The sequence below is a fragment of the Falco cherrug genome, chromosome 3 (genome assembly GCF_023634085.1).
Source record: "Falco cherrug isolate bFalChe1 chromosome 3, bFalChe1.pri, whole genome shotgun sequence".
NCBI lineage: Eukaryota > Metazoa > Chordata > Aves > Falconiformes > Falconidae > Falco > Falco cherrug.
In genome coordinates, this window is record NC_073699.1 from 4,796,913 (window position 1) to 4,816,875 (window position 19,963).

The 19,963-nt window shown below is 43.6% G+C and overlaps 1 protein-coding gene across 1 annotated transcript in view; it reads right to left on the minus strand.

Annotated features, from left to right (window-relative positions):
• The window catches only part of COL22A1 (collagen type XXII alpha 1 chain), a 237,305-nt gene that overhangs the window by 191,884 nt on the left and 25,458 nt on the right, over positions 1-19,963 (minus strand). Inside the window, exons 2-3 of the mRNA XM_055706167.1 lie at positions 19,521-19,688; positions 13,433-13,999 (exon numbers count right to left, since the gene is read on the minus strand). Coding sequence (XP_055562142.1) covers positions 13,433-13,999; positions 19,521-19,617 — 664 coding nt within the window. The 5' untranslated portion in view covers positions 19,618-19,688. The remainder of the gene's footprint in view (positions 1-13,432; positions 14,000-19,520; positions 19,689-19,963) is intronic.

Below are 19,963 nucleotides of genomic sequence, written 5' to 3' on the forward strand. Positions count from 1 at the left end.
ACTTCTCTAAACTGGCATTGTCTTGCAACTGCACGAATACCGCAGCATCAGGTAGCTAGATGGGAAATGCAACACACACACCTGAACTTGCAACCACACTGGTCTATACATGCATGAGTAACGTAAATCCCAACAGACTGATTTACTGGCATAAGGAACCAAATATTACTGTATCCCCAGAGCATGGCGGGGAAAGATTTAACTTCTGCTTTTGGCTGTCAAAGTGAGGAATCTGATGTGAGCAAGTTATCTAAGTTCTCTTAAAAGTTAATGAAAAGAGATAGGCTGAATCATGCTGCCTGCCTCGGACAGTCTTCTTCGAAAAGGATGAATCACTCTCTGGAAGTGTCTATTCCTTTCCACTGATTATCAAAGAGGCTAGACAAATAACTCTCAGGTCACTGCAGTTAAGAGGATACAAATCCCACTGAAGACACCTGAATATAAAGACACAATATTGTTTAATTCAATTTATGGATTTTAGTTCTGATCCAACATCTGTTTTAAACTCAGAAACACCCCCAAGTTATTAGAGTCATTTGCCAGAAAGCGTTAGCACTAGTGACTAAAATTTTGCTGCACCATCCTACTTGTGTCATATTAGTATTGCAGCCTCTCACAGAGATGTTATGCTTCACTGCCAAAAATGAGAGGTTTCTATAGTAGATAACTAATATATGCTTATCCATCTTGCTATAAAACCCTGGAGGAACAAAGTACAGTGATTTCTGCTGCAGTGTAGCTAAACGAAGTCTCACCCAGAGGTGGTGGTTTGGGTTGATCGTGTGCAGTTACACTGCAGTAAAAATGTCCTGTATTTCATCTTCACTAGGGCTTTAACATGTTATGGCTTTTTATCTACCTCACTGTGAAAAAAAAAAAAACCAAAAAAAACAACCACACAACCAAAAAAAAACCCCACAACTGCTGCTTCAGGCTGAAAGGCCACAGCTTTATTTTCCAGAGTTTATATATATATATATAAAAATATATACAGAAATAAATGTCTTATACACACCTGCACATATATATGTATTTTATATACAAATTTCTCAGCTTCCTAGAGTACGGATCAAGTTCTAGCCAAACTGACACTAAACATTGACTACTAAGCTGAAAGAAAATGAACGGAGTTTTGAAACCTGACATCACACAAGGCTTCTATTCAAAAATTTATTACAGCAAGCAATACACACAGTAGCCAATTGAGCTACCTTCGCTGAAAGATACCCTCCCTACTCCTGGTCAGCAGTAGCAGTAGTACTCACAGTTCCCAAAATGGAGAGCATGTTGAAATGCATTTTATGCAGAACTCTGAACTGTTCTCCATCATTTGTAACTGCATTAATACAGCAGAGCTTGTTACAAGCTCTTATTTGCATTTTAAAGAATCTAATTAGTACTTTATCAAAAAGCAGTTCTCCTAGGTGTTCAAAATGCTCCCACTGTTTTTGTTTCACATTATAAACAAGATTACTGTTTTGAAAAGGAATTTGGCATTTGGCTGTAACTTGTACAGAACTTGATGGGATTGAAACACTAACCCTACAATTTACTACCAAAAATAGCCCACCAGCTAAACCATGCTGCAGCTCTACCACTGGGGAAAAAATATTCTCAGCAGACTGGCATATTATAATTCAATTTTGCCTGTTGACTTAGTTCATTTGAAAACCAAACGAGAAGTTGAAATGCAGTGGCAGAAAGGGCTGATAACCTTTACAAACTTCCACAGAAGAAAGGATGCACCACTTCATATTACCAAAGAATGAAAAAGGAAATGGTTATGTCATTTGAGTTTGAACTCCAGTAATAACATGAAGATCTCTCTTGCACTGTCCACGCAACATTTACCTGTATCAGAGATCTACCTACAGCTTCAAAATAAGCCCTTAAACATTAAATGACAAGCTTTGCCTCAGTGGAGGCCTTGATACAATACTGCCAAAGGTCACAAATTTTCCAGTGAAGCCATTTGATGAGAAAGTAGCCATTTACCCAGGCCAGAGTTTTTGTGCTAAACTTTTTTGCCCAAGTGTCTCAGGCAGCCAGTGACCAGCACCAGCTGTGTCCCTGCCGTGAGACCCAGCACCCCTCGTGGTACTTCCAAGCTCTCTCATTACCTGAAATGTTAGGATCTGCAGCTCTCATTGCAGTTAACAGTCACAAGATTTTGAGGTTGGAATATATGGAGCCAGGAGAAAAAAAAAAAAACCCAGCCATGAGAGACTAAGCCCACCATTGCTATAGGGAGTTTAGAGCAATGTTAATTTCGTAAGAAGCTGTAGGATTCAGGAAACCCACTGGATTTCAGGAAAAGTAGGTCATGATGGGACCTTTAATGCATTACATGGGGTTTTGCATGTTGTGACAAACATTCACATTGCACTGTCACTTGCAATAAGTTCTACCAGCTCCATCAGCAGAACTGGGTCTATATCTCCATAGCATCTTTCCAGACTTTGTTTTCCCCATCCTAAACATAAGTGTGCTGCAGCACTCTCCAAACTAGCCAGCTGCATTCCCATGCAACCCAACTCCGAGAAGCTCCGGGTCCACTGTGCCAGGGGGCCACTACCAGCCTCACACCATCCGCGAGCTGCAGCCTCAATCACAAGGCTTGAACTCTCTCTTTCAAGTTCTTTTCAACTTTCCCTTACAGTATTTGTTGGTTATCGGTCTCGTGCCCATATTTAGCCTTAGATAGAGTTTACCACCTGCTTTGGGCTCGCTGCCGCTGCGGGCTGCTGCCACGTCTGGCCATGTACTCCACTGCTATTGCCCGCTACCCTCAGTCTCTTAACTCCACGACAGTTAGGCTTCCTTCTCTTTGATCCCAACAGCTCACCTTTACCAGTGTCTGATCCAGATCCCCAGGCTCTTCCCACCTATCTCAACATGATCTGGATCACAGGCTATCCCCACCTGTCTTTGCTACTTTGGGTCACTGCCGTTACTGTTTCAAACATCCCCCACCGCTGTCACTGCTTGTTACACTCAGCTTCATAATCCAAAGGGCCTCACACAGGGCACCAATTGTCACAGCACTCTCCTGACCATCAAGCTACAAGGTCTTTTACCACCACATACCAACATACTCTCCATGCCAGCCCCTCTGCTGCCATCTCCTAATCTCTCTTCCAGGACACGTGTGTTTATGCTTTTCTTTCTCAGCTGCTCTCTCTTTATTGGCTCTCTCCCACTTAACTTAACCAGCCACACCTGCACCTTATCTACATTGCCAATCTGCCAACCCACAGTTGTATATTATCTGTGCTAATTCACCCAGCTTCATTCCACTACATAAGTGCATCCCCAAATTGAGGGAGAGCAGAGGAAATTTTTAATTTGTAGGTAGGTAGACCCATCCAGGGCAGGTGATGGTTTAGCTCTATTTGCAGCCTGTGCTGAAAGGTACTATTGGATTTTTATGGGAACAGTCACATAATGTGCAAAGAAAAAAGGAGGAGGGAAGAAGGCAGGCCTAGAACATTGTTAGTGGTGTCCTTTCAGTCTGAAGTCAGTTTAGGGGCTGTTCATGAAGGAGAAAGAAAGCCCTAACTGCACAAAAGCTGCTGAGGTTGAAAACATTTTAGTTTTGTGAAAGACATGTGGCGAGGGTTTTTTCCCCATCTCTTTGCCTTTCTTGGACAGAAATGCTTGTAACTAAACCTGAAACCTCAGCAGGTTTTTGTGTGCATTGCCTTAGTCTCCTGCTGAGCATCTGCCCCACTTCAGAGGTTATTCTTTCTACTGAGCATTCCTAAGCAGTCCATCAGCAAGCAAACACCAAGACAGACAGTGCTGCCCCAAGGATAAGTCCTCTCTTTCACCCCACCGTTTGGACTCCACCAGAGCAGGCAGAAAGCCTCCTTCTGATTGCACCTGGGTAAGTATTGGGCTCCACGGCCTAATCTTGAAAGTACTGAGCACCCACAGCTCCTGCAAAACCAATAAGGGCTGCAGGCGGTGTTGAAAAACAAGCTACTAATAACTTTCAGCACATGACAATATGTTCCAGTTTTTTGCCTGTTCCTATTTCTGTATTTCTCTTTCATGCCTACACTATTTAGAAATGGCTCCCATAGCCACCATATTTTTCCTCTTTTTGTTCTCTAAACAGCACATTACTTTTTCATAAGATGTAATTTCTCCTGCCACTGAGACCCATACTTTTCCTGATTGTCTCAATGTTTCTTTTTAACATTTGGGACTTACTTTTATTTGTCAGGAGTCTAATCTTCTCTCTGCCTTTACAATTAGTTTTACTGTACATCAAACATTGTTCACGGAGATTTCTTGTCTGAAATGCAAGAAAAACTATTACAAGCTAGGGGAGATGTTATCATCCAGCTAGATTCTGTGATTTCGGACAAGACATTGTTGGCAGCCCAGAGATTCACTGCTTTATGTAAAGTGATTGCCCATGTTTTATGATGCTACTATTTGTATGTAAGTGTTAAAGAAAGCTAGAGATAAGAACAGTAAAAGTGCAAAAGGTTTAATCAATCTCATTTTATTGTATTTCCACCTTCAGAGTCGCTTATTAAGGTTGTCAGAGGTCTGTACAAAGCTGCAGATTTGGAACAGCCTCCTTTTCTTGGCTGTATCAAAAAAGAGTAGAAGTAACACCATTTTCTGCCACAGACATATTTCTGAAACACTGTTGTTTGGATGACTGTTGGACTCCTACCTTTGCTCCCTCAGCAAAAAGAAGAAATCTGGCCACAGTTGCTGCAAGGCTGAATTTCCTCCTCACCTGAAGGCAATGTCTAAGACCTTGCTTTTTCCAAAGTACAAGGAAAGAAAAATAAATTGACAATCACTTCCCAAAACTATAACAGAGTTGAAATCCATTCTGGGGGAGAGAAGTGACCTGGGTGCAGGATCACAGAAATAGTATCAGGCTGCTGCCTGGAGGCACTGACAGAGTCTGTATTGAAGTGAAGGTGGTGGCCCCCTTGCTCATTGAACCCACCAAGGACTCCAGCCAGACACAGTGTGTGTCCAAGGACAAAGAGCTCTGTCATTACAGCTACACCCCTGAGCAACCAGAAGCTAAGTCAGTAGTAAAGCAGCAATAGTTATGCATACTGAAAAGCGTATTTAAGGAAAATGGAACAGAATCATGAAGAGATCTGGCTGCAGTGGGATATTTTTGTTAAACAAGCTGTTTATTCAAGGCAAGCAAGCTGCACTGAAGCCTAGTAGTGGAGTTTGAATGGGAAGAACCTGCCCAGCAATGTACTGTGTGCACACTTCAACCAGAGGGTAGCAGAGCACAGGCTGACATTTATGGTGGGAGCACACAGAGGATTTTCCTCAGCTTTCTGAAGTCCTTAGCTAACGTTCATCAAGCTGATATGAACTAGCGCTGTACCACAGGACCAGGTCTTCCTCCCACTCCTAGTGATTTGTTCTCACCTCGTGCCAGTTCCTCCCCTGGGACAGCAAACGTCCATGTGGCTCCATGGTGAACTAAATCTGAGTAAAAACTAATCCAGGAAAGAAAACAAGAATATTTATTGGCTCACTGCTGTGGTTCATGGTGGGGCCACATAAATGCCTGTGTTGGCAGATAAGAGAAGGAATTTAGGAGGAATAAGACTTTCCCTTTTAGAAGTGGGTCTGGTATTAACTGGTCATAAAACAGCACTGTTGCTAATCTCAGAATAAATTTCAGAGTCTCAACCAAAGTAGTAACTAGAATCACAAAATCATAGAACAGTTTAGGTTGGAAAAGACCTTTAGGATCATCCAGTCAAACCATTAACCTAATAATGCCAAGTCCACTGCTAAGCACCACATCTACATGTCTTTTAAATACCTCCGGGAATGGTGATTCAATCACTTCCTTGGGCAGCCTGTTCCAGCGCTTGACAACACTTTTGGTGAAGAAACTTTTCCTCATACCCAATCTAAACCTCCCCTGGCACAACTTGAGGCTATTTCATCTTTTCCTATCACTTGTTGCTTGAGAGAAGAGACCAACACCCACCTCACCACAGCCTCCTTTCAGGTAGTTGTAGAGAGTGACAAGGTCCTCTCTGAGTCTCAGTTCCCTCAGATTCAGAACGATCCCAGGTCTCTCAGCTGCTCCTCACAAGACTTGTGCTCCAGACCTTTCACCAGCTTCATTGCCCTTCTTTGGATGCACAAAATTTAAATGATATGGAGATTACACAGTGGCAGAACAGAACTGTAGTCATGACCTAGGAAAGCAGTCGCTTCTACGTGATCTGTGGAGAGCCGAGGACCAATCAACAGCCACTGCACACTCCCTGAGCTCAAGGATTTCTGCTGTCAGACACCAGCTCTGCCACCATCTTGCTCTAAGCTGGTAATGACTGGGCCAAGTGGCAAATCAGATCTGAGAGTTTCAGGCATTTGATTTGAAAAAAAAAAAATGCTATAAGAGAAAAAGAATATCTTAGCTTCCTGGAGCCATAATCCAAGATACCAGGCTGCCCTTTAACCCACCCAATGGCAGAAGAAAGCTGCATACTGTCATCACCGCTAAGTCCATCAAATATTTTATCGCATCCCAGCATGTCACCCATGAAAAGTGAGGTTTTTTTCTTCTCTTTCAAGCAAAAGATAAATCAGTTGGAAATTCCATCACAGGCCTTTTACGCCTTTGCAGGAAACCGCAGTTAGCCAGCAAATGTGGTGATAAAAGGATGTGCGATCCTGTCATCTGTGACATGAATGATTGCTAGAAGTTGGAGATGTTACACAGTTTGAGAAAGTCACACTGCAGCTGTGGAAGAGCATCAAGAAGTAACAGGAGGTATCAGCAGTGCCATCAGCTGGGTCATTGCCCAGCTGCAACTTTTTAAAAAGCATCAGTTGTCTGCTGAGCTTTTAGCAGACTTCCCAAACCATCTGGAAGTGACTAGATTTTCAAGTGAGAATCAAAATGTTAGTGGCTGCACTTAGCCTGGACATACTCTTAAGCAGCCAAATGTGGAATATTCCACTAAGAACGGTACTGGTGGCAGGTGTACATGAGCTAAAAGAACAAGAGTTAGGTCATCTTCATGGGATGTACTGTGCTAATCAGACTAACCGGTCTGCTAAACATCAGTTACACTCCAAAATACCTCAGCCTTCTCTGCATTCAACATGGAGATGGGTGCCACAGATTTTTCCAGATAAATTAATAGGTGCATTTGTGGCACGTACCAAGTTCTGCCAGATGACAAGAAGCTATGCTAACATTTGTAAGAAGTCTTTACAAGTAATCACAACGATGAAAAAGAGTTCTTGCAATAAGACCAAACAAGAACTGGAACTACTGCTAACCTGAACTTTTGAGGAACCTAAATAAAGTCATGCTCCAACTATGAAAGTAAAAGCAGTCTACAAATTCCCAAGATTGAATTCTGCTCAACAAACTAAAAGAATTAAAACTACTACCACAACCGAGTTCATTAAAATACTTCAGAATTCTCACTCCTGCCAGCTTATTGAGTTCTACCTCCTTTCTTATTCCATGATGTATAATGCAAAGCTATCTAGAAATGAATGCTTTTACAGTGAAATCTCAGAGCTCAACAGAAGTGTAATTTTGAGATCAACAGTTAGGCAAATACTTCTAGGTGCTGATGTGTTTCAATATTTCAGTACTCACGTGAGATTTGACTATACTCATAAGTCTCTTAGTATCATCTTGACATCAGTCAAGATATGGTAATTCAGATGCCTACACTTTGTCATGGTCTCTGAGATGCATGAGATAGTTTTAACATTGAAGGCCAAGAAAAAAAAAAGCTTACTGTTCTTCTGTGAACATACTATACCATGAACCTGAGCAAAGCTGACTTCAAAAAAAGACATCCCTGAAGCTTTTAGACTATGATTTTGAACGGTGTTCAAGGTGTTGCCTTGAAGGCTGGAAGACTTTTTGCATCAGAAACGGAACAGTGGTAGCATAAGACCTATATTTTATGCACTGCATACCCAACCCAAAGTCAACAAAGACATGTACAAATAGAAAAATAAATGTTATGAATCATTTGGACATGTGACTGCTCTTGATATATTATCACAGGCCTCACTCTATCAACTTAAATCAATGAAAAACCTTTGGTATCAACCAGTCATTGAAACATTTCAGCTTCATCTCCTTGTGTTTGCACATTTGAGATTCACACGATGACATAGTCCTTTGGTATTCCACACACTTGCAGAGGTAAGTCATCATGGTAAGGAGCTCATCAAGCTCACAGACAACTAAAAATTGGTTGTAGAAAGGGCTACATTATATGTGAAAGACATTACTGGATGTAGGCCAACATGAGCAAAATACTCCTATAGTACTTCCTTAGGAAATGTCTGCTTGTGTTTCTCCTATCGCTAGCTGTAGAAAAGAAGACCCAAATCTTAGCAGAGACTGTACCTCTAAAGCCTAATTTATTTTCAAGTTATGAAATCTGATTTTTGCAGTAGAGCAGAGGCTTAGCACACACATACACACTATGTACTCCAAGGTTGCCAAGTCTTCGGCAAGCCAAGGCTTCTGCTTTATGGAGCCAGTAAAGAGTGAGAATGTTTTTGCAGAGCTTTGCAGACTGTGCCTTATCACCTGTCTGGCTTAATGATAACAAAATAAACTCAAATATTACAGCATCCAAAGCACTGCAATCTGTCTTTTTATGAAACAATTACCTCTGAGCAGGTACAGGTGTTTTAGGCCACAACTGGAACACCTCCCCCATTGAGGCTTAAATGTCAGATGATAGTATTAAAACACCAGTGCTACAGATTTCAAGCCAGGTTGAAAATTTTGTACATTCACTAACTTATCAAATCCATCTTTAAATTAAATTTGGGTTGAAATTAAAGCAATCAGATCTCTTTGACAAGCATAATCCTACTATTCATCTACCAGAAGCATATGCTAGTTTATTTTTGAATATTCCATAGCTGCTTGTTGTTATGTCTACAATATATAAGCAGAAACCCTATTTAGGAAGCATGTAGCATCTCTGGAATTTTTAGCAGAATATATCTCTCCTGCTTTCCTGTGAAAGCATCACCCATTTTTGCCTGCTAACTATAGTCCAGAATGTAATGGAGATGTTTGGCAAAAATATCTCCAACTGCCATGATGTCTCCCTGAGCAGACACGTAATTTTTCGATTCTGTCATGCTTACTTTCACAAGATAAAACAAGAGCTAAAATGCTATTAATGCACTTAATGACATATTCATAGCAATAAAATTTAGTCAAATATAGCAAGATGGAATGGACAGACATCCAGTGAGACCTGAGACAAGTAATTCTGAACAGCTGCTGGCATGAAATCCAGTATTTGTAACACTTCAAGACTCTTCACGTTTTGGTAGTACAGCAGTACAAGGACTGGAAGACTCATCACTGTCAGTACAACAAAAAAGTTTCTACCATTTCCACTCTTTTGATTGATGTGTCTCCCAGGAGCTCACAAAGGATTATGTCTATTAAAACCCTAGGTTGGCTGTGGCAATATATGCTTTTGTCTTAGAATGTGCACAAACTAAACAGCAGCCCGACATGTGCCCTTGTCACGTCCTCCACCCACCCCATGGTCTGTATGTTCCCGTTTTATGTGGTGGTGTCATTAAAACCACAGAAAGTTAACTACAAAAGCTGCTGAAAGTTTTACCTTCTAAATATGTGTAAGGCAGAGCCCTTACAGTGAACTTCTTTCCTGTTCCTGCTGTGTTAACATGAAATTTAAAAGTGGCACATGCACAAGAAATCACTTGGTCCTGTTCTCCACCAGCCCTCTATCACGCCCCAGAACAGTTCCACCTTACATATTCAGATAACAAAAAGTTACCTGATCTCTATGTTAATGCTTCTGCTGGTGGTGCTCTCACAGTCTCATCCTCTCTTTCAGTGGATGGCTTTGGTGACAAGAATGCCTTGTTTGTTTAGATCTGATCTAAACATCATGCCTATTAAAAATATTTTGCATGCAAAGCAATAAATTAAATAAATAAAAAAGACAAGACTGTTTCTGCCAAAAAGCAGTTTTCCTACTTTCAATCCAGGGAAAAAAAACTTGGGGAAGACGAGTAACAGCCTTCCAAGCAGGAAAGACTGACGTACAGAGGAAAAGAATAAACTACTTTTGATACCCATTGAAAACAGGACAAAACTGGGCTGCAGTTGCAGCGAGAGGGACTGAGGCCAGACACTGAGATGTCCCCCATCAAGGCCAGAATGAAGGATACAGGGATATTAGACCATGTCACCGAGTCCTTGGATCAGAAGAACACTGCCCAGGAACAGCTATGGCAGTCCTATCTCCTGTAACTGCTATTGTTGTGGAAATCAGTCTATTGCACCCGTGTTTGCTGCCATAGATGATAACTCCTCTTTCTCCCCTGCATCCACTTCAAATTCACCTCCATGTGCTACATCCTGTGTAGCTGGATACTCAGTTCCCCCTGTCAGTGCTAACATCCTTACATGTCTGCCTGAGTGATCCTCGATATGTGCACATTACCCACTCACTGCTCAGCTGTTCATCTAATTCCCTCCTCTGTTCCCTTCCTTATCAATATTCATTGAAGGCTGGCTGATTCCCTTTGTCCTGACACTGAAACCAATCCATTTAGCAACCTTTGTATTGGGTTTGAGTGGCAAGGTTTTGGTGGTGGTGGGCTACAGGGGTGGCTTCTGTGAGAAGGTGCCGAAGCTTCCCCCGTGTCCGACGGAGCCGACGCAGCCGGCTGCAGGACGGCCCCGCCGGCGGCCCAGGCCGAGCCCATCAGCGCCGGCGGCAGCGCCTCTGAGAGAACGTATTGAAGAAGCGGGAACAACCCGCACAGCAACTTGCAGCGGGAGAGGAGCGAGCTGTGTGGGAGCCGCGGCCCTGCAGCCCCCGGGCAGCGCCGGAGGGGCCGGAGCCGCTCCCGGCCCGGAGCAGAGATTCCCCCCCAGCCCGCGGCGCCCCCGGCCCGCGGAGCCCCCGGGGGAGCAGCTCCCCCCCCGCAGCCCGGGCAGGGCCCCCCCCGGGGCAGGGGGTTGCCCGCAGGGGGCTGTGACCCGCGGGCAGCGGCGCCGGGGCAGCTCCGGGCAGGGCCTGTGGCCCCGCGGGGAGGAGCCCGGGCTGGGGCCGGGCTGGGGCAGGGCCTGTGCCCCCGGGGGCGGGGGGGCTGGGGCCGGCTGGGCCGGGGGGGCTGCGCCCGCGGGGGGGACACGCTGCGGCAGGGGGGGAAGGGCTGCGGCGGGGGGAAGGGCTCCCGCTGGAGCAGGGCAGGGAGGGCTGTCTCCCGCGGGAGGGACCCCGGGCTGGGCAGGGCAGGGGGTGAGGAGCCCCCCCTGAGGGGCAGGAGCGGCAGACACGTGATAAACTGACCACAGCCCCAATCCCTGTTCCCCTGCGCTGCTGGGGTGAAGAGGTAGTGAAATCAGGAGTAAAGTTGAGCCTGGGAAGAAGGGACAGGTGGGGCAAGGTGTTTTTAAGATTTGTTTTTATTTCGCATTATCCTACTCTGATTTGATTGGTAATAATTTCCCCAAGTCGAGTCTGTTTTGCCCATGATGGTAACTGGTGAGCGACCTCCCTGTCCTTATCTCGACTTTTGGTTTATCTCGACAAGAGCCTTTTGTCATATTTTCTCTCCCCTGTTCAGTTGAGGAGTGGAGTGAGAGCGCAGCTTTGGTGGACACCTGGTATCCAGCCAAGGTTAACCCACCACAAGCATGTTTTGTCCTTAAAAGTTCTCCGTATCTCATACAAGTAAACCCTTCCCTTTCACTTACCCTTTTGGAGGCTTTATGTCTCCCCACCGAACCCGCTAGTGCAGGTGGAAGCAAACACCTTGAAGAGTGACTGCTATCCTGCTCAGGATGGAGGATGCTCCCAGTGATCCTTGGCAATCTACTGAGAAGTGGTATGTACACACGTGTGGACATAGTATGGGCTCAGAAAGCCACAGGCAAGTGGCGTTGTACTCAGACAGGCGGATAAACAGCTTTTTTGAGCTGTATACAAAGTATACTGAAAATACTCACTTTAGAAAAGGAAAATAAGAGAATTTCAAAGAAAATCACATTTTGGGAGCTCAGCAGCTGCAGTAGGAAGTTGAGTTGCTTGAGTGTTCCCACCAGAAGGGTTTACCCTTCATTACACCCCAGTTGAGTGTATGATTACGGATGATTTTCAGGGAAAAAGGCTGAGCTCCTTCAGTCTGTGTGGCTTACAGACAATATCCACCATGACTTCCACGTGTATTTATATTACAGTATCCGTACCCATTTTAATTCAATTTGCAAAAAAACCTAGTCGCACCTGGTTGATACTGCTGGGCAGCGTCAACTGGTTTATGCCTGCTTGTGCTAGTCACTCTTTAAGAAGCATGCATAAGCCCAGAGTGTTATGTTAACACCTTTTTCTTGTAAATGGAGGTCGCAGAGAGCAAAAAAAGTTTCACAACACCAGCTGCAAGGTCTGCTTTTTTTCAGGCAACTCACTGTTGCCTGCCAGTAACAACTTGCCAGACTACAGACGTGGGCAGTGTAACACTGCAATGCATGACAGCAATTACACAGGGAGTCAGCTGTTGTCTTTCGTGTTCAGACCTAGGAACCAGAGCAGCGTCTCCTGATTTTGACACAGAGAGCTCACAGTAACCACAACACACACTGCAAAAAGCAGCAAAGACTGGTAGCTTTTATGTAGTCACTAAGAATGAGAGAATGATTTGTCAGTGGTGGAAGGAGAAAGGACTTAAGTGACTGCAGTTCCTATTAAGGTGCTGCAAGATAACAGCCATAATGCCATTACAGTCCCCTTCACCGCAGTGCTGGAAAGTCAAAGTTCATTTGTTCACTGTGAATTTCACACAGTGTTCTCCATTAAAAGTCATGCAAAACATCAGCAAGGTTTATGGGGTTGATAACCAGAGCACTAGTTGTACAGAGAACACCAGTTGTGAGTAGACTTGGGATGCTGAAAGGCAGAAAAGCACAAGCGTCCTTTTGCTTCCCAAAGGATCACATTCTCAGCAGCATCCAGAGCATTCTTCTCATAGCAAAAATACCAGAAAATAAGAGGGGAAAAAAACAGTTCCTGCACAAAATAAACCAAAATCTGGGTATAAATAAGATGTCACTCTTCATATTCATCAGTCCAAAATACGGTAAAGTAATTGAACTATATCAGAACAAAAAGGAATTCACATTTTGCTCTCTAGTTGACCACTAGAAGCTGACCTACAGTTAATACTGACTTGGGCAGAAGACCCAGAAGGGATCACTTCATCATGCTCCAGGTAGTAAAATGGCTTCTTACAGAGTGGAAGACTCTAAAATAAAGAATTATCAGCATAGAATTATAAGAATGATATAAACAATCACAACTTTTCATACCTATAATGCTAATTGAACCTATAATAATTCTAATTGTGTAGAAGAACTGGGAAGTCTACTTACTTTCACAGAGACGTCTTCTCAGCTTCCCCCGAATTTTATCGATGGCATTATAATCGGAGACATGAAACACGTGAGCAGACTTGGGTTCTGAAGCAATCTCATCAAGTTCCTCTTTTAAGGCTTCGCCAACACCCACAGCAAAGATCCTAATCCCAGCCTGATGAGCTGCAGTGGCTGGATCCAAGACATAATCCTGGCTTCTTCCATCAGTCAAAAGGATAGCCACTTTTTTAACAGTTGGATCACTGAGTCTCCCTCCAGCTTCTTTGGAAAAACTGTAGGTGTTGATGTACCTAAGAGCATCTCCAGTGTTCGTATTACCCCCGTAATACTTAATTTTGCGTGCAGCCTCTTTGATTTCCTCACGGGTTTTGTACTTTCCCAAGTCAAACTCTGTGGTTGGACTGTCACTATATCGCACCACACCTACACGGGTTTTGTCTGGGCCAATCTCAAAAGTTTCCACCAGATTAGACACCCACTGCCGAACTTTCTCAAAATCTTCTTTTCCGACACTGGAGGAGGCATCCAAGATGAAGACAAGGTCATAATGAACATTCTTGCAACCTGCAAAAGCAACAGAAAATACCGCTAAAGGAAGATAAAAGAAGAGTACCAGGCATAGCAAATATTCTCTAGGCATGGCTCCCTAGTGAGCAATTTGGAGGAGGTAGCAAGCCCCCTCCCTATCCCGCAGGGAAAAAACAGATTCTCAGCCTTCCTTCCTTCGTTCCTTGTGATTCACCTCATCTGTTTCAGAATATCTACAGCCCAGCAAACACTTCACTTTGAAATGCAAACCCTTTCTCTCCCTGCAGTACTAACTGCCTCTGCTCAATCCTTCACCCACACCATCTGCATGCATATGAAGCTATATTTCCGAAACTTCATTGCAGTGCTTTGCTCAGGCAATGCTCTGAAACGACCCTGGCAGATCAAGAGACCTGCCCTGACCTTGCCTATGCCAATCCTGACTGTGAGTAGTGAAGCTTTCATGTTTCCTCTTGCTTTAACATTATGATTGATTTATGCTTAGCTAGAAGCAGTTCCTTCGCCCAGTGTGATATGTTGGTGAAGCAAGTTTATAACAAGATTGTTTTGATTATGAAGCTGTCTGCCATTGACTATTGACTAGAGAACAAGTCACTGAATACTGGGATGGCTTCCTTGACAACAAAGGGCAGTTGCTTTCTGAGGGAAAAGTTCACTTATCCCCTCAACCACCCTTTTGCCTCCAGCTGTGATATTTGTAATCTGAGGCCTGTGTAATCCAAAAGGCAAATGTATTTTAATTGCAGCTTGCTTGCCCTATGAAGCTAGATGGGTCATATATTTGTCAACTGCTTGCCAAGGAAGTAGATCTCCCAGGAGATGTTTTCTAGCCATTTCTGAATTTGGCTAGAAAAAATGGCTGAATGCAAGTCAGGAGGCAGTAAATTCATAAATGTCCTGCAGATGCCAAAGATTCATCTTTAATGCCCCAAATGGACAAAAAGTATATATATACATATGTTTATTTAATTCACTATTATGGAGTATAGTTCCTAAGAAATTCTGAGTTTCAAGATTGAAAGCTGCTCTACAGAGTCTATTTGTCTATGGTTACAACGACCAACCATTGTTTCTCCAGTAGTTCCTGTCTCACAGAGCACAACTGCTTGTTTGAACAAATGGCAAAAAGCTAATTTGACCAATCATGTGGAGTGCAAAGCACATATGGTGCAATAAAGAGAGCTGGTCCATACCAGTGACTGTGCTGCTTTATTTCTCTCAGAGTAACAGGGCTTTGCTATGTCCCACTGGAGATGGTCTACCTGGCCCCTGAAACTTTGGCAATTGCCTTTAAATCCTACTGCTTTACCAGGATCTGAGCTGGTATCCCACATCTACCCACACCCACATAGCAGATCTGTTCTGTTGACTCCTATTTCACTGCAGAACCCTGATTCCTCCAACTGTTCCCACCACAACCATGTTGCTAACCTCCTCTGGGCTCTGACATGGACTGACCAACCCACCTCCCTTGGTCAGAAAATCTGAGAGAATTTGTTGAGAATACATAACCTCAGGGTATGCCTACTAAGGACAGATTAGCTCTCCATACATTAAAAAGTGACATTTCCACTGTAGGGTTTCCATGTTTGCGCTTGCGTCAGACCAGTTCCAGCCAGGTCTCAGCAACTAAATGTCCATCAGTGACAGAGACCCATTATACATGCATCTTAAGTGTATCTTGCTGTTCAGTTTCATCAGAAATCAATCCACGACTGCTCCATGGCATGAACCAAAGCACAGTAAGTGGAGACGCTTGGAAGATTCACTGTGAAAACTGGAAATCTTTATTGAGGTCCTAAGAGTAAGCCCCTTCTCCAGGGTCTGGCTGCCATGGCTCTCTACCCTTTGGTGAACTCCTCAGAAAGCTGTGCTGGAAACATTCCAGAAAGATCTATCTCTTCTTCCACTGGAAGCTACTTTCAAGGTGAGGTCTCACCTTTGTCCCTTGCCTGAGTCATGGACTGACTTCCTGGCTTCACCTCAGACCTGCCTCACCTCTACGTATTTGTCCAGAAAGTAGCTGACCCTGGATGCTGTCTTAGGACCCGAGCTGGACCCTGACTTGCTGGCTCATGTTCCTGGCTTGATCTTGGACCTGTTTCATCACTATGAGCTTGTCTGGGAATTTGGATTGTCAGTTGAGCCTGGCTGCCATCCTCCAGCCTTCCCTGCTCCCTGGCTGGTGGGGGTGGGACAGGCTGTGGCTGGTGAGACCCTGTCCTGCCAGCCCAGGGAGACCCCCAGCTCCTGGCTGCTGTCCTTTGGGAAATCACCTGTCCCTGCTGCACTCCTGACCAGAGTTAAAGCACTGACGTAAATGCACCCAATGTGGATGTTAGCTAGAGACTAGGATTTTTTTCTCTGGAGCAGACGAAAGAGTATGGAGGTACCGTATAGTGTTCATCCAGTCAAGCACTTGCTTGACAGCCAGCTCGGTGAACAGAAATGTGAATTGCGCTACCCAAAGGTGGGGGGATGATGCTGTTGACATATTTCCTCATTGACTTCCAGCATTTGAGCCTACAGGAAGCTCATAAAGTCTTGCCCCACACCCACATTTGACCTTATGGTTCATAAATTAATGGTGCTTTTGCACCATAAACTGGTAGGTTTGATCATCATGGGTCTGTGCACCTGCCCTAAAGGGGACAGGAATCCCAGAACAGCTCACTACACTGGAGAATGTTGGTAACTAAGCCACATGAAGAGGATTTACCTTCAAATAAAAGTAAAAGTAGTAAAAAAGAGTAAAAGTTTACCTATAAAGGTAGGCATTATAACAGTCTGGGTCAGTGTGCATGGTATTGCATGATGGCTGTGACAGGACAGCGGTTGAGTGTACACCTGTTGTGTTGCAGGTGAAGATGAAAAATGAGTATCATATGTTGCTGTGTTAACTTCTGTAGCAGAGTCCATCCCAAGTATTGCTGTTCCTTCAGTGTCTACAGGAACAACCTATGCACGTGGGATTGGGATCACATCGGGAATAACTGATCCACATGGGATCACGCTGGAAACAACTTGTTGTCATGGTTTAAACCCAGCTGGAAACCAAGCATCACACAACTGCTTGCTCACTCCCCTCTCCTCAGCGGGATCAGGGGAAGAGAATTGGAAGGGTAAAAGTTGGAAGGGTAAAAGTGAGAAAACTTCTGGGCTGAGATAAAAACAGTTTAATAATTTAAATATAATAATATCAAATACTAATTCTAATATGAAGAAGAAGAAGAAGAAGAAGGAAGAACAGAAATCATAATGACAAGGAAAATAACAAAGAGAGATAAATAAAACCCAAGAAAGACAAGGGATGCAAATGAAAACAATTGCTCCCCACCAACAGGCCATTGCCCAACCAGTCCCCAAGCGGTGGCCCACAGCCAACTGTCCCCCTAGTTTTATTGCTGAGCATGATGTCATATGGTATGGCATATTCTTTGGGTCAGCTGGGGTCAGCTGTCCCAGCTGTGTCCCCTCCCAACTCCTTGTGCCCCCTCAGCGTATTCGCTGTTGTTGTAGTGGTGTGAGAAGCAGAAAAGGCCTTGGCTCTGTGTCAGCACTGCTCAGCAATAATAAAAACATCTCTGTGTTATCAACACTAGTTCCAGCACAAATCCAAAGCACAGCCTCATACCTGCTACTAGGAAGAAAATTAACTCTATCCCAGCCAAACCCAGCACACCTGTCCATGTAGGATCATGTTCTGTGATGGCATTTTGTGAGTGAGGGAATGCTTGTCTCTAGCAACAGAGCGAGAAAGGTCTGGCTGGAAAAGCTCTTTCAAAAGTCATCAGTGTGGAGTTGACAGTATATATATAATTTTATATTATGGCATGTAAGTTGTATTACATCTGTGTGTATTGGCTAGACTGTCAAGTGTAGTTCTGCTTGATTTTTGCAGAATATAAAGGATAGAAGCAAGAAATCTCTATTTCTCCCTTCAGAAAATATTCATTATTAATCTATTCTGTCTGAAAGACTATTAATTAGGTGAGACTAACTACAGAATATAAAGATTTGAGTATAAAATCCACACAGTACGGACCTTCCTGTTGCTTATTTTAACGGCTCTCAGCAGGTGAGATAACTGCAATTTAAAAACAAACAGAACAGACAGAATGAATCCTGTCTGTGTTCAAGGGCGATGAGCCTGAAAACAGAGAGGCTTAAGGTTTTAAAAAGTAATGCCTGTTCAGGCAGTATTGCAGGAAAGAAAAAGATGGTCTTGCAGGATCATTTTCTTAGAGTCAGTGATTCTTTGCTTGCTTACAGACCTGATGGCAGTGAGATGAAATGCTGCAGAAAAGCTTTTAGTAAATATTAATCTGCATTTTTAGCACAGTAATGTCCACTGCTGGACAAAATTGATTTTTTTCCAAGAATGCTATAATAAAATTGTTTACTGGCAGAAACGGGTCATGTTAAGGGAATGTAGGAGGTAATTCATAGAAAGTGAACTTTCAGTTTTGTAGCTACAGGAATATTCTCTGGAAGCGTAATTCCAGGAGCTGTGTTCATCCACTCAGACGCTTAGTCAACTGTTTTGCAATATTGCCATTAAAAATAGTTCACAAACAAGTCATAAGACCAAAATTATTTAAAGCAATCACACAATATATAAATCACACAACATATAAATGTACCACCATAATCTTCCTATGACAAAAAAAGGTGAGATCTCACTTTGTTTTGTTACTAATAATTATCCCAAAAAACCTTATACAGATCCCGTAACAGTTAAACAGCTATTCCTTAGACTGAGAGAAGGTATAAAAAAACCTTTTCTTTCTTATAAATTACCCAAGCCTACAGAATATCACCTCTCCTAGAAAATGAGACAGAAAGCCTCCGCCTCAAAGTACCTTTGGGCTTTTATACCAAGAAACTGTGTGGGTCTACAATCATTTTCTATCCCTGTGGTGTAGCATCACTCACACGCAGGTAATTCAACTCTCACTACTACCTACCCCCCAAAAAAACAACCTGTCTTTGTCAAGAGTGCCTATGGGAACAGTCCCTCAGCTGCACCATCCTCTGATACATTCTGTGGCATTTGGAGAAGACTGCTCATCAACACAGGGGAAAAGCCACACCAGGGACCGTGCTGGCCACTAGACAGTGTGAACCAAGAGAGGGTATGAACAGTGCCCTGACCCTGTTTAGATCACTAGGAAAGTCCCAGCCAGACAGAAGATTCACCAGGTCTAATCTGACACCCACTGAAGGCCGTGGAAGAAGTGATCTTCATTCCCGTGAGGGGTAGATGAAGCATATCTGGAGTAAGCTGTGTGCTGCTTCCTTTGCTGTGGGTACCCAATCTAATCTTTCTAAGCCTGCAGCAGAACAAGAGACCCTAGGTAAATCATAACCTTGATCCCTAAACTATCTCCATCCCTAAGGTCTATTTTATGTCTTTTCAGCAGTAAACGTCTTGCTGGGTTTTTTTATTGTTTTACTCCTAGCAACGATAGCTTCTCAGGCATGTAAAAGCCCCAGCAGCTACTTAGCACGAGGCAGTAAGCTGAACAGTGCGTACCTGCTCTTTGTGCCTCAGTTCTCTCCCCGCTGAACACAAATGTGAGAAGAATCAGGAGATGGGGCACGCAGCATCTTCCCATAGTGGACATATCCATATCTCCTTTCTCACGTCAGCTTGTCTTTTCTCCGTGGTCACTAGAAGCTTGTTAGAAACCCAGTCTGTGGCCTAGAAAGGAAAATAAAAAGCAAGTGTTATCTCATAGAAACACAAACATCAGTAATGATGCAAGTCATGGGAGCAAGGTTTTGGAGAGTTGTCTCTTCTGCCTGTCATTTTACTTGACTATACAGAAACCGCTCAGACAAAGAGGCAGGAGTTCACCTACTTTTCAAAAGCTATAGTCTTTCACTGGCTCTATTCAGTGTGCAGCAGTGAATGGAAACAGGAGAGAGATTACCAGATTATTATACTTTAATTGAGCCCACTGCCAACTACACAAT